The following is a 19,772-nucleotide window of genomic DNA, read 5'->3' as shown; positions in this document are numbered from 1 at the left end:
TCCCTGAACGCTAATGTTGTCCTCCAATACCTTCATTGACAGCAAATCTATAAAATTCTGCCTTGGGATCATCCAGTGCATGACCAGCTAGCAAAAATAAAATCATTCAAAGCCTTTACTTTTATACCTTAAATTATCAATACCATATCTCAAATCATGTCTGTACAATTTCATAATTTATTATTGGTTTTAATTGGAGTTTAGTCAAACATTGTTCTTTCAAAGGGACAATGCTTCTTTTGCAGCATCTTTTTAAATAACTGTACAATTGCCTATTGTCTGTTTTGATCTAGCTTTTAAATCCAGCCTTAATGTAACTAATTGATTACTATTTCTTCAATTACAACTTAATTTAGGTACACAACGTGGTTAATCATCGGTTTCTGGCTGGTTCCTAATTACGTAATAACCCTTAATCAATATGAATGATTATAAAGGTAGAGTTCAAAATGGTTTATCTCAGTGTTAGCACAAAATGGTGTTTTGACCTTGTTAGCTTATTACAATGAAAATAACATGAATCTAAGAATGGTCAAGTTACACTAAAATCTACTACCCAGGCCTTGTTACATCTGTCTCAGAAGTCATACTTTGAGGCATGGTTGACCTGTTATATTTGAGGGCATCACCATTTTGGGTTTTTACACTAGCTATTCTCTCAACAGCAGCATTACCAGAACTTCTGTAAGCACAGAGTTCCCAAGATCTAATATGCACCTTTCAAGTCTCAGTATCCAGTTAAATTATAGTGTAGCCTGGAATTTGTAACAAAAGACATTTGCTCTGTATGCCACTGATGGAAGCAGACTTAAAAACAATTTACTGAGAAAAAGCAGAATGGCAAAGCAACAACTGGTTTATTTAACGTAAATGAACAGTAGGGTATCATGTTGAGAACAATTTTCCTAAGCTTCTCAGTTATGAAAAACAATAAAGGCACAACTTACTAATTCTGAATGTTGTTTTACCCTATGTGACTAACTGGCTTGCTACTGCCACTGAGATCCCAGCACCAAGTGTGACTGAGTAACGGTGACTGATTTTTTAAAAATTCATTAATGGGGTGTAGCAGTCACTAGCAAGGTCAGCATTTATTGCCTAATTGTCTTTGAGAGCAGTTAAGAGTCAACTGCATCGCTGTGGATCTGGAGTCACATGAAGGTCAAAGAGGTAAGGATGGCAGATTTCCCTAAAGGACATTAGTGAACCAGATGGGTTTTCAATTCAGACTTTTAAAAAGTATTAATTGAATTTAAATTTCACCAGCTGCTGTGGTGGTATTTGAACCCATGTTCCCAGAGCATGAAGCCTGGGCCTCTGGATGCTAGTGGCATTACCACTAGGCCATAATCTGCTCAAGATAGGAGAATAGATGCCTGGATTTTCATCTTCTCACAATGAAATGTTTATGTTACATATGTAACAATTGCACTTCTGTTTACTAATACCCCAAAACTCTTATGATAACCAACTTGGTTTCAGACCATTGGCATATTGAGGAAAGAACACTCAATTTGACATTACAAAAATACTGCAAGAAATTCAACACGTGCAAATTCTACATACAAAAATTCAATTAGTTACTGAGGAGTTACGATGTATTCGGCTTTGTAAACTCAAGATGAACAGCTTAGTTTAGAATGGAAACGGAGTTGTGGGTGAAAATCTGAAACCTGTGATGTGCAGCATCTCAACAACTTGGGAGGTCCAAGATGACTAGGTCTCCAATTACATATGCTCAAACTCAGTATTTCCATCTTGAAGTCAAGGTGGGAAAACTGTCATACATGGAGGCTGAAAACTTCCTGCAAGTGAACATCCACAGGCAGACTGAATTAGCATTGGTCAGTTCTGGCTTTAAATATCTCTCCATCTCCTCGAAGGCATTTTGCAATATTGACAAATGGGAAGGTGCCATAACATGGCACAAACTGCACTTTTCACAAAAAACTCATACAGCTCTGCTTTACTTAACAGATATTGATTGCTCTCTCTTTGTTGCTGTTTCTTTCTTCAGTCATCTCTGCTCCTTCTTCAGCCTCATTAACTGCTAATGTTCTTTTTGAGGCTCACCAAAGGCTTTCAGAACTTTTGGCTATTGTGTCACTACCCTTTTAATGGCTCTCATCCTTATAAATTTCACACAATTATCTGCTCTCAATAGTTGTGTGTTCACTACCTCCAACCAGATCGACACTGGAAACTATGCTAATGAGGTAACTTCAGAAAGCAAGCGTAATAGCAAGCTTTCATTTGAGTCTCATCTAAAATCCACCAGACACCATTCTGGCATAAACAAAAAAGAAAAAATGTAGAACAGGGAGATGAAAAATTGCTTTTGATTCACAAAATGTTCAAGGTAAGCTTTTGAAAAATATACTGCACTGCACCTGCAGTGTATTTTTGTGTGACAGTATGGGAAGCATAGTTGAAATTGTTTTTCATGTCTCCCAATACAAAATAGCCACAATGAAGCATATATATTAATGAACAGAAGATGCAAATGAAATTTGCTGAGGCCATCTCACCTTGTTTATTTAATGTAAATGAGCTGAGTTTCTGGTTGTGAATGGCCCATCTATTGGAGATAGAGACTCACTCCAAAGTGAGTGTGTGAATGGGAAGCCATATTTATCCAGGTTGCTCTCATATACCCAAGACTCTCGTCAGAGACTTGGTGTTCTTGCTGATCATGAAATTGTGTTCACAATCTTGGAAAGAGGTATATGGAGACACATCTCAACAAAAAGCAATGTGATTCACTGGCATGGTCCAATTCCAATAACAGTTTCTCTTCTTTTAGCAATATGCCCGACTCTTGACTTTTTAAAAAAAACTGACCACCACAAAAACACAGCAACCCCTTTATTAATTCCCAAATGCTACAAAATAGAACGGTAAATGAATAAACTTGTCAGCGGTACTGAGAATTCTGATAAAAACTAACAAAATTGGTATTCTATTTTGGTACAGTTATTGTAGCAAAAATACTAAATACTTAAAGGGAATGAGTTTTCATAAGTTACTGTACAAGTCTTCAGGAATTGAATAACTGACTCAATGTATATTAAGCTGCAAGTTCTCAGCCAAACTGTTTAGCATTTCTCATACCTCATACTGGACTGAAGAGATGCAAATTTTCTCCAATGTGTAACATAGTGTGAAGCACATTCTGGCAAATGTGAAGCACCCAAATTGGGAGTTTCCATAACTAGGCTATATTTATATATTTTTTTTTGTGTTGTCTTCCAGTATTTTTTTTGACCTTAACACAAATTTTATTATCTGATTCTTTTAAATCGGAGAACATTTTCAAACATGCTTCTACTACAATTGTCCCCAAATGCAACTAATTAATGTCACATTTATGATAAATACATATACTGTAAAGGCCAACTTCTAGCTCTTGATGCTACATTTTTACTAATATCACAGCATTACAGCAGGAAATATAATGAATATATAATTATCTTCAGAGAAATACAAGCAAGTTTAATTATTAAGGCAGCTTAAATATCTTTACTCAAAAATTGAATCTTTAATTCAAAGTTGTAATGTATCTTTCATGGAGCAAGATAAAATTCAACAACTCTCCAAAATTTACTTGAAAATAAGTTATAGAATAGTGACATTTCAAAATAAAATCGAGACACATGAGCAAACACATTGTATTTTTATATGGTAAAAATATTTTACCCTTTAAATCTACAAGGTAGCAATGGCTATTGGAACAGTGTAAGTAACTTAGCACTACAGGGTCCGGGGAAATCCAAGACATTGGAGCTTCGGCTTGGAATGTTTAAATCCAAAATTCTTTTATCTTACTTTTGCATCTATTACAAAAATAATTTTAAGTTATTTCCTCACCTAACAATCACAGCTCTGTCTTCTCCCAAAGTTACCCCTTTGTTGAGATGGAGTTCTAGAAAAATAGTTTTAAGATTCAAAATTGCAATGCAAATTAATTTTATAGAGTAAGAATGGAGTGCCCCTTTAAACTGGGATCTTAGTTTTTGATCCCAATAGTTTTTTTGGGAAGTTTCTGAGATTGTACTCATCTTTGACACTGTGTTACTTATTTCTGCATCTAGGCTTAGGCTGAATCAAAGTTTTTGCCAAGATTCTGTCAGTAAATGAACTGAGTAGAATACTTAGGTCCATAATTCAATAATTATGCATATATTTATTTGTCGCAATGAAAAAGGGGTGAACAAGGGGTTTAGAAGTAGACTTTGTGAACACAAGCTCTAATGTACAGCATGCCAGTGCTGCCATATGCATATTTTCTCAATGCTTTTACTACTTACCAAAAAGTGATTTAATTACAAAAATCTTAACGCTATTTACTGTTATCAACTAGTCATTAAAGTACAATGTAATCTTACATACAACTTAATTTACACTTGCCAACAAGTAATGAAAAAAAATTATAGGTGAATTTTTCATGCTTCTGTACTCCAGTCTCCCCATACTCTAGTTGACTTTGTATCTAAGGCTATGTATTAGTGCCTCTTCTGATGTTATCAATGTAGATCATTTACACCCATAATTTGTAAATATAATTTTAATATGTAACATTAACAGTGTACATGATTTTATACAAATTGCTAAAATTAACACTTGTAAGCTCTTCACTATTTGTTCAGTTCAATTTCTCACAGCACAGCATTTCTTGCTAAATGTGTAATTTCCAAGGAATCTGCTTTTTACCCAGCTCAAAAAGCAAAAGGTGTGCAGTTAAGAGTTGCCTGTTTACACCAAACTGAAGCCTTCATAATGATCTATGGCTTTAACGAGCTTGGTCCTAAGGGTTTCTTTGTCTGTGTATTTTGGCAGATCCAGAAGATTAAAGCAGGTGTGTGCCACTGGAAGATAATTATCTCCACCTCCTGTTGGCTGAATGATAAATTTTAGGCTCTTCATTCCAAGAATTGGGATACGATCGCTGCCAGTTAGAAACACTGCAAAATAATTGCAAAAATAGATAATCATTCTCAGATCCAACCAGTGCACTGAGAAGGAAAGATTTAAAACAGATAAAATCATGAACAGTTAAGTGCCATAGTAATTCAATTAGTTTAAAGACTTACATAGAAAACGTTTTTTCTTTTCCAAAGGTAGTTCATGGAACACCTCCCAGAATAATTTGATGGTAGGATGATCTGCCCAGTATTCTCCTTTATATTCAGTATTCTATCCAGAAAAACACAAAGTTGCTTATTTGCAAAATCAGGAGAATTTATAGATTAGAAAAAAAGTTACAAACTGGAACCAGTGTTAGGTTAAATACTGTATGGAAGGCAGAGAACTTGATAATCTCATGACGAGGGATATCAGAATGGAAATCATTCTGTGGAATTCTATGAGGGCTGATGTTTACAATTTTAAAAAAAAGTGACTTGGGAGTACAAGGTATTTTTCGAGCTGTCCTAAGTTTGTAGGATTTGGGTGTAGTGGATCTAGACAAAATAGGTCAATGAATGGAACGGAAACACAATTTGACACTAAGTGCAACATCTTGAGATTAAGCTAAAAGTAGTGATAATATGGGTGCATATTAAATAGAAACACTCCAATATTATATAAATGGAAAATTAAAGCACGAGGCACCTGTGGCTTTGTGAATAGATTGTGTTAATTGTCCAGTTTAGTTTTTCATGGGTGGTCAAGAAAGCATATAGAATATTGATATATACTTGGCCTTGATGAAAACACATCTGAAGTATCATGTTCAGATTTGGTTTCCATATTAGAGACACAGACAGCCCTGCATTTATGTAACATCTTTCATGACCACAGGATATCTCAAAATACCTTACAGTCAATGAAATATTCTTTGAAGTCTTGTTACTGTTGTAATGTAGGAAATGCAACAGCTTATTTGTCATGAAGCTATTGATGTATATATTATTGGAAAATATTTTTCTTTTAAAATAGAGGTTTAGTCTGTGGGTATGTCTTAATTTGATTAAAGCCAGCTAGTCTGGGTGCTTTGATGTGTACTAGTTTTGATATGTAAGAGAGATAGCGTCCACTTGCATTTTTTGAATAGAGAAGCGGGGTGAAAACTGACACCTATCTAGCAGATACCAAGCAATATGTTTATATTACTAATAAAATTGGTACTATGAAAGGGGTTTTATCGTTTGAAGAGGCTAGTGATACAATGAGAATTTACATTCAATGGACGGTGGTGGGTATAACTTCAGCAGTTTTCGGGTGTGCAGAGCAGAGGCAGTGAGATCAAAAGGCAGCTGTAAGCCTCCAACTGTCCGCACAGGAACCAAAGTGAAAAGAACCTCATTTTGAATTCGTAAGATGAAAATGCTTTGTCTGGTGTCTGGTTATGTCTATGGTTGCTGTTGCCTCAATGGGGATTAGTTTGGTAATTTGTTAAAAGTTATGATAGTAGTAATTTGTAGCCTTGTGTATATATATTTTAACCTGTGTAAATTAATAAAATGTTTCATTTAGTCTAATGTAAAATCTCAAGAACTGGTGGTCTGATTCCTGAATTTAGAGTTGCATCTCAAACGTAACACTTAAAATAATAGGTTATGACAGTTGTTTAAAGTTTCCCTCTGGGATTTTTAAATAACTCAGCTGTACCAACTGCATCGGTTATAACACTATTTGTGCACAGTAAGGTCCCAAAAACAGCAGGAATAAATGACCAGATCATTTTTTGGGATAATTGTTGAGGGATAAATTTTGGCTTGGACACAGTGGAGAAGTCTTGTGCACTTCGTTGTATTAGTGGCCATGGGATCTTTTATGCTACTTGTAGGGGCAGATGGTGCCTTAGTTTAATTTCTCAGTTGAAGGGCCTCCGAAAGTGTATACTTTTTCAATATCAGTCTGGGTTATGGGCTCACGTCGCTGTACAGGGACTTGAACCCACAGCCTTCTTATTTAGAGGTAAGTGTTCCACCTGTTGAGGCGTGACCGAGGCATTGTAGGAAGAAGTCCAGAGGAAGGTAAAAGGCCGATTGCTCAACTCAACACGAAGAGAGGTGGTTGAACTCAGATTTTACTCTCCAGAACAGGGTGATGGATTTTGAAATTTTTGCACAGTAATGGAGAAATTAGATTCAAGAAAGTTCTTCAGTCAGGCACAAAATTTAATGACTGGGGAACATAATTAAAAGCTTGGATATCAAGAGTGGTAGAAATATGTGCATGCTGCCCCTGTCCTTCCAGACGGTATAGGATGTGGGTTTGGCTTACCTAAACATTACTGTATTACTAATATACAAAATATACAAAGATAGATTACGAACAAATAGGTTAACCGCAGTGAGAAACATTTAAGGACATGGGAACACAATTTAAAGTTACCGTGTCAGAATAGTGAAGGAGCGGTAGAAATGTGGAATTAGTTACTAGAGTAATTCTTAAGCTATTGACTACGACAAACATTTTTCTTTGAAATAACTATATGAAAACTGACTTCCACAGAGCCAGTTTTGCCAGAGGCATTATGACAGTGTAAAACAGGGTCATGCTGGTGAACTATCCATATGTAGTACTTTGCAGTACAGCACATTCTGATATCTTGCTTTTAAAGAAACTGGTCCTTTACATAAATTTCAGTTTTGGTCACACATCCCAGAATTTTACCACCTAAGAAAATAGCTGCTCAGTATTGTACGTGTCTACAGAATGCCAACACCCATATACAGTAACAAAATAGTTCCTCTCCAATAAACAAGCATGCAGTGATAACAAACATTGTGGAATTGGTCTTTGAACATTGTGCACATTTCTGTGGTAACGGACATGTTTCAAATTCCAACATTCAAAAAGGGACAATGCCTCCTGAAATGTTCTGACTTTCTTATAACATCACCTGTATAAAAGAAATACACCTCTCGAGTAGTATAATGAGAATGATGTTTTGTCTTCAAATCATCAACTTGTTTTAACTTAATCCTTCAGAAAGTAACAGTGTGCAAATCCGACAACTTCTAGCAAGAAAAGAACTAAGCAATTCTTCAGTGCTTGTTGCAATAGCAGCAAGTGGAAGAAGGATCTTGATAGAGGAAAGAAATAAAGAGATGAAGTCTCAACAAAGATGCCAGTCACTTGCAGCCACTAGGATGTTTGTCCAAGGAAAGGGCAGCATCATATGAAATATCAGTCACTGGATAAAGAGAGTATCTGAGCTGTGCCAGACTGAGGAAGACTGACACTACTTTGTCAATGACCCAGAAGAGATGCACAAAAGCGTCTTATGTGGCCAGAAATTATTCATCAACATCTTATGATAGTTGGGTGACCATTAATTACTGCAGTATTATACTGAAACTTTGACACTGGTTAGTTCCAAGAACCTTATGTAAACTAATAAGTGAAGAAAAGAAATGTGCAGTGTAAGTACATTAGGCACATTTTTTTCTCCCATGTATGCCAATGACACTCAGCTCCACCTCACCACCACCTCTGATTTGTCACACTACTTCCCTGACATCCAATATTGGATGAGTGGAAGTTTCTTTCATCTAAATATGGGAAGATTGTCAACAAACTCCATTCCCTGGACACAATTTCCATTCCTGGCAATTTTAAAATCCTCATACTGGTTTTCACATTTCTTGACGTCCTTGCCCCTCTCTAATCCTTTAACCTCCTCCAGCCCTACAAAACTTTTCTGCACTACTCTGCAGCCCAATTCTCATTGTTCCACTACTGGTGGCTATGCTTTCAGCTGCAGTAACTCTAAGACTTGGGAATTCGCTCTAAACTTCTCTGCCTCTCACACGAATTAGGAGTAGGCCATTTAGCCTCTCAAGCCTGCTCTGCCATTCAATAACAGCATGGCTGATCTGACTGTGGCCTCAACGCTACTTTCCTGAATACCCCCTTTTTCCTTTGACTCCCTTATTAATCAAGAATCTATCTAATTCTGCCTTAAAATGGCCTCTACTGCTCTCTTGAGGAGAAGAGTTACACAGATTCATGACCCTCAGAGAAAAAAATTCTCCTTGGGCAGAATTTAGCCCTCAATGGGCGGGCGGGCCCCACTGGTTCAGCGGCAGGTGGGTAGCCGAACTCCGCTGCTGAAACAGGCTCCACCGCCATTTTGAGTGGGCGGGCTGCCCAACGGGAAGCGTTATGCGCTTCCTGTGCAAAGGGGGGGGAGAGGAGGGATTCCCCAACTGTCAAAGTGCGCTCTTTTGCACATGCGCGCAAAAGAGTGCACTGCTCCCTGAGACTATGGGCTGTCTCAGGGAGATTGGTGACAGTTTAAAAAACCCCAGAAATGGAAAAATAAAAAAATTATTAACATCTCCCCCCTCATGTGACAATGTTACACGAGAGGTTAATAAATATGACAGTTTATTGAAGATTTTTAAAAACGGACATGAAACCTCATCCCGCCAGTGAATGAGATTTCATGTTTTTCCTACTGCCCGCCGGGACTCTTGGCCTGCCCGCCAGCCTTAAGGTTGGACAGGCAAGGCCTTTAATTGGGTTAATTATCCTGTCAATGGCCTTAATTGGCCATTGACAGGTCGGCAGGCAGGCAGCTGATTTTGTTGTCCGCCCGCCTTCCTGAATATTTAAATGGGGCGGGATGATGTCAGGGGTTCCTCCCGAAGTCATCCCGCGCCATTTTCCTGTCGGCGAGTGGGTTCCGCTCCCAAATCGCTGACGGAAAAATTCTGGCCCTGATCTCAGTCTTAATTTGGAGACCCCTTATTTTTAAACTGTCTCTCCTAGTTCTGGTCTCTCCCACAAGGGGAAACATCCTCTCAGCATCCACCCTGTTAAATCCCTTTAGGGTTTTGCATATTTCAATAAGATCACCTCTCATTCGTCTAAACTCCAATGGATACAGGCACAATCTGTCCAACCTTTCCTCATAAGGTTATCTTATTATCTTTCCTCATAAGGTTAGCTTATCTTATCTCATTCAAGGAATCAGTCGAGTGAACCTTCTCTGAACTATTTCTAATGCAATTATGTCTTTTCTTAAATGAGGCCAAAACTGTACACTACTCTAGACCTGGTCTCATCAATACCCTGTACAACTGTAGCAAAACAGCCCTACTTATATATTCCCATTTCCCTTGCAATGAACGACAACATTCTATTTGCCTTCCTAATCATTTGCTGTACCTGCATACTAACTTTCTGACATACATATACCAGGACACCCAGATACCTCTATACCTCAGAGTTCTGCAATCTCTCTCCATTTAGATAATATACAGTTTTTCTATTCTTCCTGCTAGATTGGACAAGTTCACATTTTTCCACATTATACACCATCTGCCAATTTTTCACCCCATCACTTAACCTGTCTATATCTCTTTGCAGACTCTCTACCTCCTCTTGACAACTTACTTTCGCATCTAACTTTGTCTCATCTGCAAATTTACCAACTATACATTCTGTCCTTTCATCCAAATCATTGATACAGATTGTAGTTGAACCCCCAATGATCCCTGAGGCACTCTACTTGTTACATCCTGACAACCCAAAAATGACCCCTTTATGCCTACTGTTTCCTGTTAGCTAACCAATCCTCTATCCATGCTAATATGTTACCTTTACACCATGAGCTCTTGTTTTCTGTATTAATCTTTGATGTGGCACCCTGTCAAATGCCTTCTAAATACATCACATCCGCAGGTTCCCCTTTATCCATGATGCTTGTTACTTCCTCAATGAACTCTAACAAATCAGTCAAACATGATTTCTGTTTCAGAAATTGTATTGAGATTTTCTAAGTGCCCTGCTATAACCTCCTTATTAATTGATTCCAGTCTTTTCCCAATGACAGATGTTAAGCTAACCAGCCTGAAGTTTCCTGCTTTCTGTCTCCCTCCTTTATTGAATAGAAGAGTTACATCCACTATTTTCCAATCTGATGGGGCCTTTCCAGAATCTAGGGAATTTTGGAAAATCAAAACCAATGCATCCACTATCTTGACAGCCACTTCTTTTAGGGCCTTAGGATGAAGCCCATCAGGACCTGAGGAATTTTGAGCTTTTAGTTTTAATAATTTTCTCTGTGCACTTTCCCTGGTGATTGTAATTTTTTTTTTAAAAGTTTCTCCTTCCCTTTCACCTCTTGATTCACAATTATTTCTGGGATGTTATTTGTATTGTGAAGACAGATGTAAAATATCTGCTGCCATTTCCCTATTTTCTATTATTAATTCCTCAGGATCTCTCTCTAGAGGACCACTCACCTTAGTGACTCTTTTCCTTTTTAAATATCTGTAAAAGCTCTATCTGTTTTCATATTTCTAGTTAGCTTTCTCTCTTACTCTAATTTTTCCCTCATTATTCTTTTAGTCATTCTTTGCTTTTTTTATATTCTGGCCAATTATCTGACCTCCCAATAACCTTGCAGAATTGTACAATTTGTCTTTCAATTTGATATTATCTTTAACTTCCTTAGTTAGCCATGGGTGATGCAAACTTCCTCTAAAGCCTCTCTTTCTCACTAGAATGTACCTTTGCTCAGTGCTATGAAATATCTCCTTAAATATCTGCCACTGCATCTCTACTGACCTATCTCATAACCTAATTCCCCAGTTAACTTTAAGCCAGGTCTGTTTTCATACTGTGATAATTCCCCTTAAGTTTAAAACAATAGTCTTAGACCCACTCTTCTCTCCCTCAAAGGTGATGGCAAAATTCAATCACTGCAACCTAGGGGCACCTTTACTATGAGATCATTAATTAATCCTGTCGCATTGCACATTACCAGGTCTAGAATAGCCTGCTCTCTGGTCGGCTGTAGAACCTGTCGCTCTAAGAAACTGTCCCGAAAACACTCTATTGAGCTCATCTTCCGGGCTACCTTTGCCAATCTGATTTATCCAATCTATATGTAGATAAAAATCATCCATGATTATTGCTGTACCTTTGTCAAAAGCCCTCCATTACTGCCTCCTGTATACCCTGTCCTACAGCGTGGTTACTGTTAGGGAGCCTATAAATTACTCCCAAAAGTGACTTCCTACCTTTACTATTTCGTATTTCTACCCAAACTGATTCAATATCTTGATCTTTAGAACTAAGGTTATCCCCCTCTAATGTACCAATGCCATCCTTAATTAACAGAGCTACTCCTCCAATTTTTCCTTGCCTCCTGTCCTTCCGCAATGTATATTCAGGTCCCAGCCATTGGCATCTTGCAGCCAAGTCTCTGTCATGGCTGTTGGGTCATACAAATTTATTTCTATTTGAACTCTCAATTCATTTGTTTTGTTATGTATGCTATGTGCATTTAAATACAGAGCCTTTAGTTCGGTCCTTTATTCGCCTTATCTTAAGTTTTAAATTTGTATGCTCTGTCCTTTCATGCCACACTTTGATTATCATTCCCCTTATTGCTACCCTGCTCTCTTGGGTCTTTTCTCTTTAAATTATCTCATTTTCCCACAATTGATCCCTTGCCCCCACTATTTAGTTTGAAGTCTTCTCTACCGCCTTCATTATACGACTTGCCGAACACTGGTCCCAGCACGGCTCAGGTGAAAACCTTCCCATGGTAGAGCTCCCACTTTCCCCAGTACTGGCACCAGTGACCCATTTCTCCCATGCCAATCTTTGAGCCATGCATTTAACTTTCTAGCCTTATTTACCCTACACCAATTTGCTTGTGGCATAGGAAATAATCCCAATGTTATTAGCGTTGAAGTTCTCCTTCTTTAAAATGTACATTTTTAAAATCAAATCTTTGGTTATGTGTCCTTATACCTCCCTCTGTGACTGTGCCAAAAATATTTTTATTTATAAAACTCTTAATGGCTTGGTTAATAGAACACAAGAATTAGGAGGAGCAGGCCATTCAGCCCCTAATGTAGATAATGAAGCCCCAGTTGGGGCCAGTGGAACCTTAGTGCAAGAGGCGCAAGATGTTGTAAGTCAGACACACTAAGGTATCAGTTAGTATCAATTAGCATTAATCATCGTCCACTGCCATCAGTCTCTAGCTGGTCACATGTTAGATCAACTTAAGACACCAACGGTGGAGAATATGGTCTGGGTTTCTTAAGTAGATATCATTGCCAGCAGAATAGATTCTGCGTTTAAGTACCAACTGGCATAGGTTGAAACTCCTATTAAATTTAACAAGATTTTTTTATCGTGACTTGCTGAGGCATATTTAAGACACACATTATGGATATTAGTAATTCCTAAGTGTTCGACATTTAGTGTATAAAGATTGGACAAGAAGCTTGCAATGCTAATTGGTAGTACTGTACTTATTCAAAAAAATTAGAATTTTATTAGCATGTCACTGAATAAAATCAGTTACATTCCTCCTCAGACATACTTCATTTTGAAAGTTACAAAATTTGCCAAATAAACATGCTTCATCATCTGGAGTGGTCACACTAACCTTTTCCCATTCGTTCCAGTCATAATTTGCGTTTCCAATCACCATTGCCTGTAATTCATTAGGCTGGAAGAGCTGAAGTACCTTTCCTCCACACACTTTGTGAAAGCCTTCATAGAAACCATCAAATAAAGGGGCAATTGACTTGTTGAATACATAGTCCACATATGCATCCACAAATTCATGTCTGGAAAAACATGAACAACATTTCTAAGTGACTTATACACAAATGCCAACACTGGACTAAGTATTTAAGTATATAAGCAGAACATTCTTTTTATTAAATAACTTTTCAAAAAACTCATTAAAATCACAATTTTGAGCTTAGTGAACATTTCTCATAACCCAGTTACACTGCACAATATAGTATTGGACAGGAACCTTTTCTAAGAAAAGATAAGAGGTTATACTGCCTGGCTGCAGCACTGTTGCAAGAGGGAAAGTGAGACCTTCATAACTGCATATTCAAGTTTCTAGCTGCCAAAGCTTCAGTGGCAAATAGGAGATGTGTAGTCATCTCTTTCCCATTAGAACATTGTGTTATCAGGTTTTTTAAAAATCTCAGTGCCAGTGTACAGCAGTAGTGATCGCCTTTCTGGAAAAAAAAATGCTGCCTGTTTGGTATGTTTGTGTTGGGAAAGAATATGCTGCATCAATGTCAAATGTCTAGTGCCACATGGGACATAACACACTTGATAATGTAAATGTTATATTAAATAGCTTGCAAAGTCTTCATTCTTCCAATAGAAGCATTTTGATCAATGACAGAATATTTGACCAACAAAATCTCTAATCCAGTTTGGGGGTTAGCAAAATTACCCACATCTTGGTCTTTTTAAACATTAATGATCAAAGGCAAAAGGAGGGATTGTTGGGGAGCATTTGTTTCAATAAAAGTGACCATTCATCTAATTGTAGGGTTTGCCTGCCATTTGTAGGTAATTCATTCGGAAGCGCCATTTATAAGTTCTAAATAAATCACCCATTGCTATAGCTGCATATAACTGTCCACAAAAAACAGGACAAATCCAACCCACCCAATTACCACCCCTTTAGTGTACTCTCATCATCAGCAAAGTGATGGAAGGGGTTATTGACAATGCTATCAAGCGGCACTTGTTCAGAAACAACCTGCTCACTGACGCTCAGTTTGGGTCCCGCCACAGTCACTCAACTCCTGACCTCACTACAGTCTTAGTTCAAACGTGGACAAAAGAGCTGAACTCCAGAGGTGAGGTGAGAGTGACTGCCCTTGACATCAAGGCAGCATTTAACTGAATGTGGGATCAAGGAGCCCTAGAAAAACTGGAGTCAATGAAAACCAGGGGGAAAACTCTCCACTGGTTGCAGTCATACCTAGCACAAAGATGGTTGCGGTCATTGGAGGTCAATCATCATACTCCCTGGGCATCACTGCAGGGGTTCCTCAGGTTAGTCTCTTAGACCCAGACATCTTCAACTGCTTCATCAATGACCTTCGCTGCATCATAACACCAGAAGTGGGGATGTTCGTTGATGATTGCACAATGCTCAGTACCATTCGCAACTGCTCAGATACTGAAGCAGCCCAAGCCCATTTGCAGCAAGACCTGGATAACATTCAGGCTTGGGCTGACAAGTGGCAAGTAACATTCGCACCACACAAGTGATGGGCAATGACCATCTCCAAGAAGAGAGTCCAACCATCTCCTCATGACATTCAATGACATTACCATCACTGAATCCCCCGCGATCAACATCCTGGGGGGTTACCATTGACCAGAAACTGAACAGGACCAGTCATGTAAATACTGTGGCTACAAGAGCAGGTCAGAGGCTGAGAATTCTATACAGAGTAACTCACCTCCTGACTCCCAAAAGTCTGTCCACCACCTACAAGGCACAAGTCAGGAGTGTGACGGAATACTCTCCATTTGCCTGGATGAATGCAGCTCCAACAACACAAGGAGCTTGACACCATTCAGGATAAAGCAGCCTGCTTGACTGGCACCCCATCCAACATCCACTCCCTCCACTACTAACGCAGAGTGGCAGTGTGTACCATCTACAAGTTGCACTGCAGGAACTCATCAAAGCTCCTTCAACAGCACCTTTCAAACCTACGACCTCTACCAGCTAGAAGGACAAGAGCAGCACATGCATGGGAACACCATCACCTGCAAGTTCCCCTCCAAGCCTCACACCACCCTGACTTGGAAATATATTGCCTTTCCTTCACTGTCGTTGGGTCAAAATCCTGGAACTGCCTTCCTAGCAGCACTGTGGGTGTACCTACACCACACAGAGTGCAGTGGTTCAAGAAGGCAGCTCACCACCACCTTCTCAAGGATAATTAGGGATGGGCAATAAGAATTTTAAAAAATGAAGAGTGAGGTAGCACAAAGAAGGGAAATACTTTCAGCCAACTTGCTTTTTAATTTCCTAAGAATGTTTAAATTTTCATTTTTAAAAATGAAATCCAACTGAGAAAATACTGGGGCAATCATTTGCAATATCCAGAAAAAGATCTTAACTCATTAATAAATCAATTAAGTATTCTTTATAAAAACAAGGCTGGTTAATGCTCCCTACGTACAGCCATTGACATGTCACAAAGTAGCAATGCATTCTTTCATATGTTCTCAAACAGTCGCTTTTGGGCCACTGGGAAGAGATCGGTGGAGGAAATAAATACCAGAAGCTACAAGAAAATCAGGCACTCCGAAGAACAGTTGGGCCTTGTAATTGGCCATCCTTATGGAGTCTACTTCTATTAGTTGAAAATTGTATTGCTTAAAAAATATGAACTATTTAAAGCCAACACAGCAAATAAATATATTTTGCATAATTTCAATTTTAATTAATAGACAATTTGAAGTAGCCAACTTTGACTTAAAGGTAGATTGTAGTTTCAATCATTTATTGATTGAAGAAAAGATTGGAAGAGATAGAATGCTTGGAGCCTGGTTAAAAAAAAAATCAGATCCATAGGCTATGGAAGCAGCTAGGAGAGATCACAGAGAAATAAAAAAAGGCAAAAGTAGTGAATAGTGTTCAGGGGAAGAAGTGCTCTTTATAGCTGGCTGCACTCCCCTTAAACAGCATTGAGTGAACTTCTCTCTCTCTTAATCCGCCCCACAAAGCAGTCCACTGGTCTCCAGACCTGTGTGTAAACTCAGACAAGTGAGAATGCAGATAACTAAAGCATTTATCTTTCACTGTCATTCCATTCATAGGTGATCACTTCCATAATATTGTAAAATTAAACATTCATGCATTAACACATTGTTCAGTGAATGTGTAAAACGTCAGCTGCCATTTAATATAATTATTGTAGTTAATGGATTATTTCTGAACTGGATAAAGCTTTGAAAAAAACATGTTGCAGCTTTAACTAATAGTTTTCTGCAATGTATCTAAACAAGTTCTCTCACCTGTTGTATTTAGTGACAGGAGTATTGGTGCCATCTGGAGCCAACTCTTTAATTTCAGTTACTCCAAACTTTTCTACTGCAATCTGTTTAAATAGATAGAAAATTGGAAAAAGTAAACTGCCAACTACAAATCTTTAAAATATTAATTAAACTGTTGTGAAAAGATATTCTCAGGGAGCAAAAGGATTCTACCCTATACAAGGTTAGAATATGCCTAAGCAAGGAACAGACCAAGACTTCTTGTAAGGGACTTCCAAATTTACTGTCCATCCTGGTTCTATTTTTCAATATTTCTGTTTTAATTTCAGATTTCCAGATTTTTCCTCATTTAATCTTTATTTTGACATGTCCATAATCTTGCAAAGTGCAGAAAAGTACATTGTTTCAGTATTTAAATACCAGCAATGCAACAATGTGGGATTTTAGGTGCATCAGGGGGTATCTTTTCAGTGAATGCCAAGTTCCTGAAATGAACAGTTCCATAAAACTGTAGGTCAGCTGAATAATTCAAGGATAAACATTTGGAATATTGAACATGTCACAGGGGAAACACAGATTCCCGTAAAGGGCTGAAAATTTGAGTCCCAAACATCATGGTGCTCTAATGCAGAAGAGGGAACTCAATGGAAATGTGTATGTAAAAAGCAGCACTATTGAAATTTAACTTCCATCAACTTTTTAAGTTTAAATTTGTTGCCATGCTGCTGTAGCCACTGATCGCCATGGTGGTGCAAGTCAATCCACAGGTGCTGTTGCCATTTTTCTTTATCAGCTAATATCTCCCAAATGCAAGAATCGATGTTTTAGGCTATAGTGTTGCAATAGCAAGCATTCTTAAAGCGAAGCTTTATGTTTCCTACTGCTTGTATGATATTGGTTACCTCACCATACAGGAAACCCTTAAGTATGCCATCCTTAGATATTCCATCCTGCAAACTGTGCCCTAACCAGCAAAGTCACCTCTGCTTAATGAGTGCCAACATGCTCGAGAGCTTTGCCATTGAAAAGTCTGCCGGATTTGTAATTTTTCCCTTCCAAGGTTTGTCCAAAATGTGCCATCAGCAGTGAAGCAGAAATTTGTTGAACTTACTTTCTTGGTAGTTGTAAGTCATTCTTGCTTCACAGTCACACAAGATGCTAAGAGCACAGGCCTCATAAACCTGCATCCAAGCCCTCAGAGTCAATTTGATGTTATTCCATGCATATACCTCTATCTTACTTTTGTAGATCTCACTAAAACATTCAACACTGTCAGCAGGGCAGGATTTAACAAGATTTTTCACAAAATTGCTGTCTACCAAAGCTCCTCAATCTTACTTGCTCCTTCCACGATAACAAACATTGCAATGTACAGTTTGATGGCACCGTGTCCAACAGCGACAGCATGAAGAATGGAGTGAAACAGGGTTGTGTCCTAACCTCCACTTTGTTAGGTATCATCTTCTCCATGCTCCTGACCATTGACCTCCCTGCAGATATGGAAGGAGCTTACCTGCATACTAGGTCAGATGGCAAGCTCTACAATCTATTCAGGCTGAAAGTGAAGACAAAAATACAGCACATCTTGACCAGAGAACTTCTCTACACTGGTGATGCTGCACAGGTTGCTCACAGAAACTCAGATTCAAAGACTCATGGATTGTCTCTCCCATGCCTGTAACTTATTATCCCTGACTATAAGCATCAAGAAAACTGTGGTCATGGGACAGGGAGTCACATCTACACCCCTGATCACACTAAATAACACCAGGTGGAAATGGTTAGCAAATTCTGCTACCTTGGGTCCACGGTAACAGACAATCCATCTCTTGATGCAAAGCTTGATATACTTATTGGCTACCACTTTGGGCCAACTCTCGAAATGTAATGGAACAACATAATGCTGTACCCAAACCAACATATTTGTCAGTTATTAGTTCTTTACTTTTCTATCCTATGCTCCCTATTTATAAAATATCAAATTATGTTGGTCCTTTTTTGGCTTTAACCATCTTCAGGCACACTTTCAGAGAATTAAACCCTTAAATTTCTGTTGATCCACAGTCAGAAGAATCTTTCCATTCAGTATATAGTCCTAATGCATATTTCTTCATACCTTTGTACATTAAATTGCATCTAATGTCTGTCTCTTTAACTGAACCTGTTTATACCTTGCTGTAGATGTCTATATTCCTCCTCACTAGTCACCAAACCCCTATTTGTGTTAACAGCAATTTGAGATTGTGTTCCTTTCACCCAAATCCAAATCATCTGTATATAGAGAACTCAAGTGCACCCAGCACTGACCCACAGGGTACAGAACTTCCAATTATTCTCCAGTTTGAGCAATACCCATTTACTTCAATGGTTTCCTGTTAACCAACATTCTATTCATGTGACTATATTTTTTCTTGCACCATAAGGCTGAATTAATGTAATAGGCCTCTCACAAGACCTCATCAAATGCATTCCAAAATTCCTGCAGACAATGGCTGGGGTTTTGCAGTCAACGGTGAAACGTTCCAAGAAAATAGTTACTTTTTCATTCCAGATTGGTTGTTCAGCAGTAGTTGCTGCTCAGATTATTAAAAACCCAGTTACACCTCACTAAGCAGGGCACAACGTTTTGAAGTTCCTAACAGTGATGAGAGTGGAAAAGGGCAAGTTCTCTCCAGATCAATCGATCTTGCTGACTGCTGACTCATGGGTGGGGAAGTCTACAGTGAAGCCTATAGTGGAACAACGGATGACAGACCGCAACTTCAGGATTTCTGTATTAATCTACTCTTGCACTAAATCCTGAAACTGTGGTCAGATTCAAAACTATAGTGATGGTGAACACTGATAGTTTACCAGCAAAAACCCTGCAAATTTTGGCAGTACATGAATTGCTCCTTAGGAGAGGCAGCATAGACACAAATGGGCTGAATGGCCATCTCCTCTGCTGTAACGATTCTATTATATAACATTTACAGCATTTCTTTACCTACCCAAATCAACCACTCTTCAAAGAAAAA

At 38.4% G+C, this 19,772-nt stretch overlaps 1 protein-coding gene across 2 annotated transcripts in view; it reads right to left on the bottom strand.

Moving 5' to 3' along the window:
• Positions 1-2,850: 2,850 nt before the first annotated feature.
• The window catches only part of herc4 (HECT and RLD domain containing E3 ubiquitin protein ligase 4), a 140,456-nt gene continuing 123,534 nt past the window's right edge, over positions 2,851-19,772 (bottom strand). For both annotated transcript variants that reach the window (XM_078565854.1, XM_078565853.1), the window contains exons 21-24: positions 16,777-16,859; positions 13,367-13,550; positions 5,091-5,193; positions 2,851-4,961 (exon numbers count right to left, since the gene is read on the bottom strand). In XM_078565854.1, the coding sequence (XP_078421980.1) occupies positions 4,753-4,961; positions 5,091-5,193; positions 13,367-13,550; positions 16,777-16,859 (579 nt within the window). In that variant the 3' untranslated portion in view covers positions 2,851-4,752. The remainder of the gene's footprint in view (positions 4,962-5,090; positions 5,194-13,366; positions 13,551-16,776; positions 16,860-19,772) is intronic.

The sequence above is a fragment of the Cetorhinus maximus genome, chromosome 20, assembly GCF_964194155.1.
Source record: "Cetorhinus maximus chromosome 20, sCetMax3.hap1.1, whole genome shotgun sequence".
NCBI classification, from domain to species: domain Eukaryota; kingdom Metazoa; phylum Chordata; class Chondrichthyes; order Lamniformes; family Cetorhinidae; genus Cetorhinus; species Cetorhinus maximus.
Note: the sequence above shows the minus strand (reverse complement) of the source record. Positions and strands in the feature narration are given on the sequence as shown.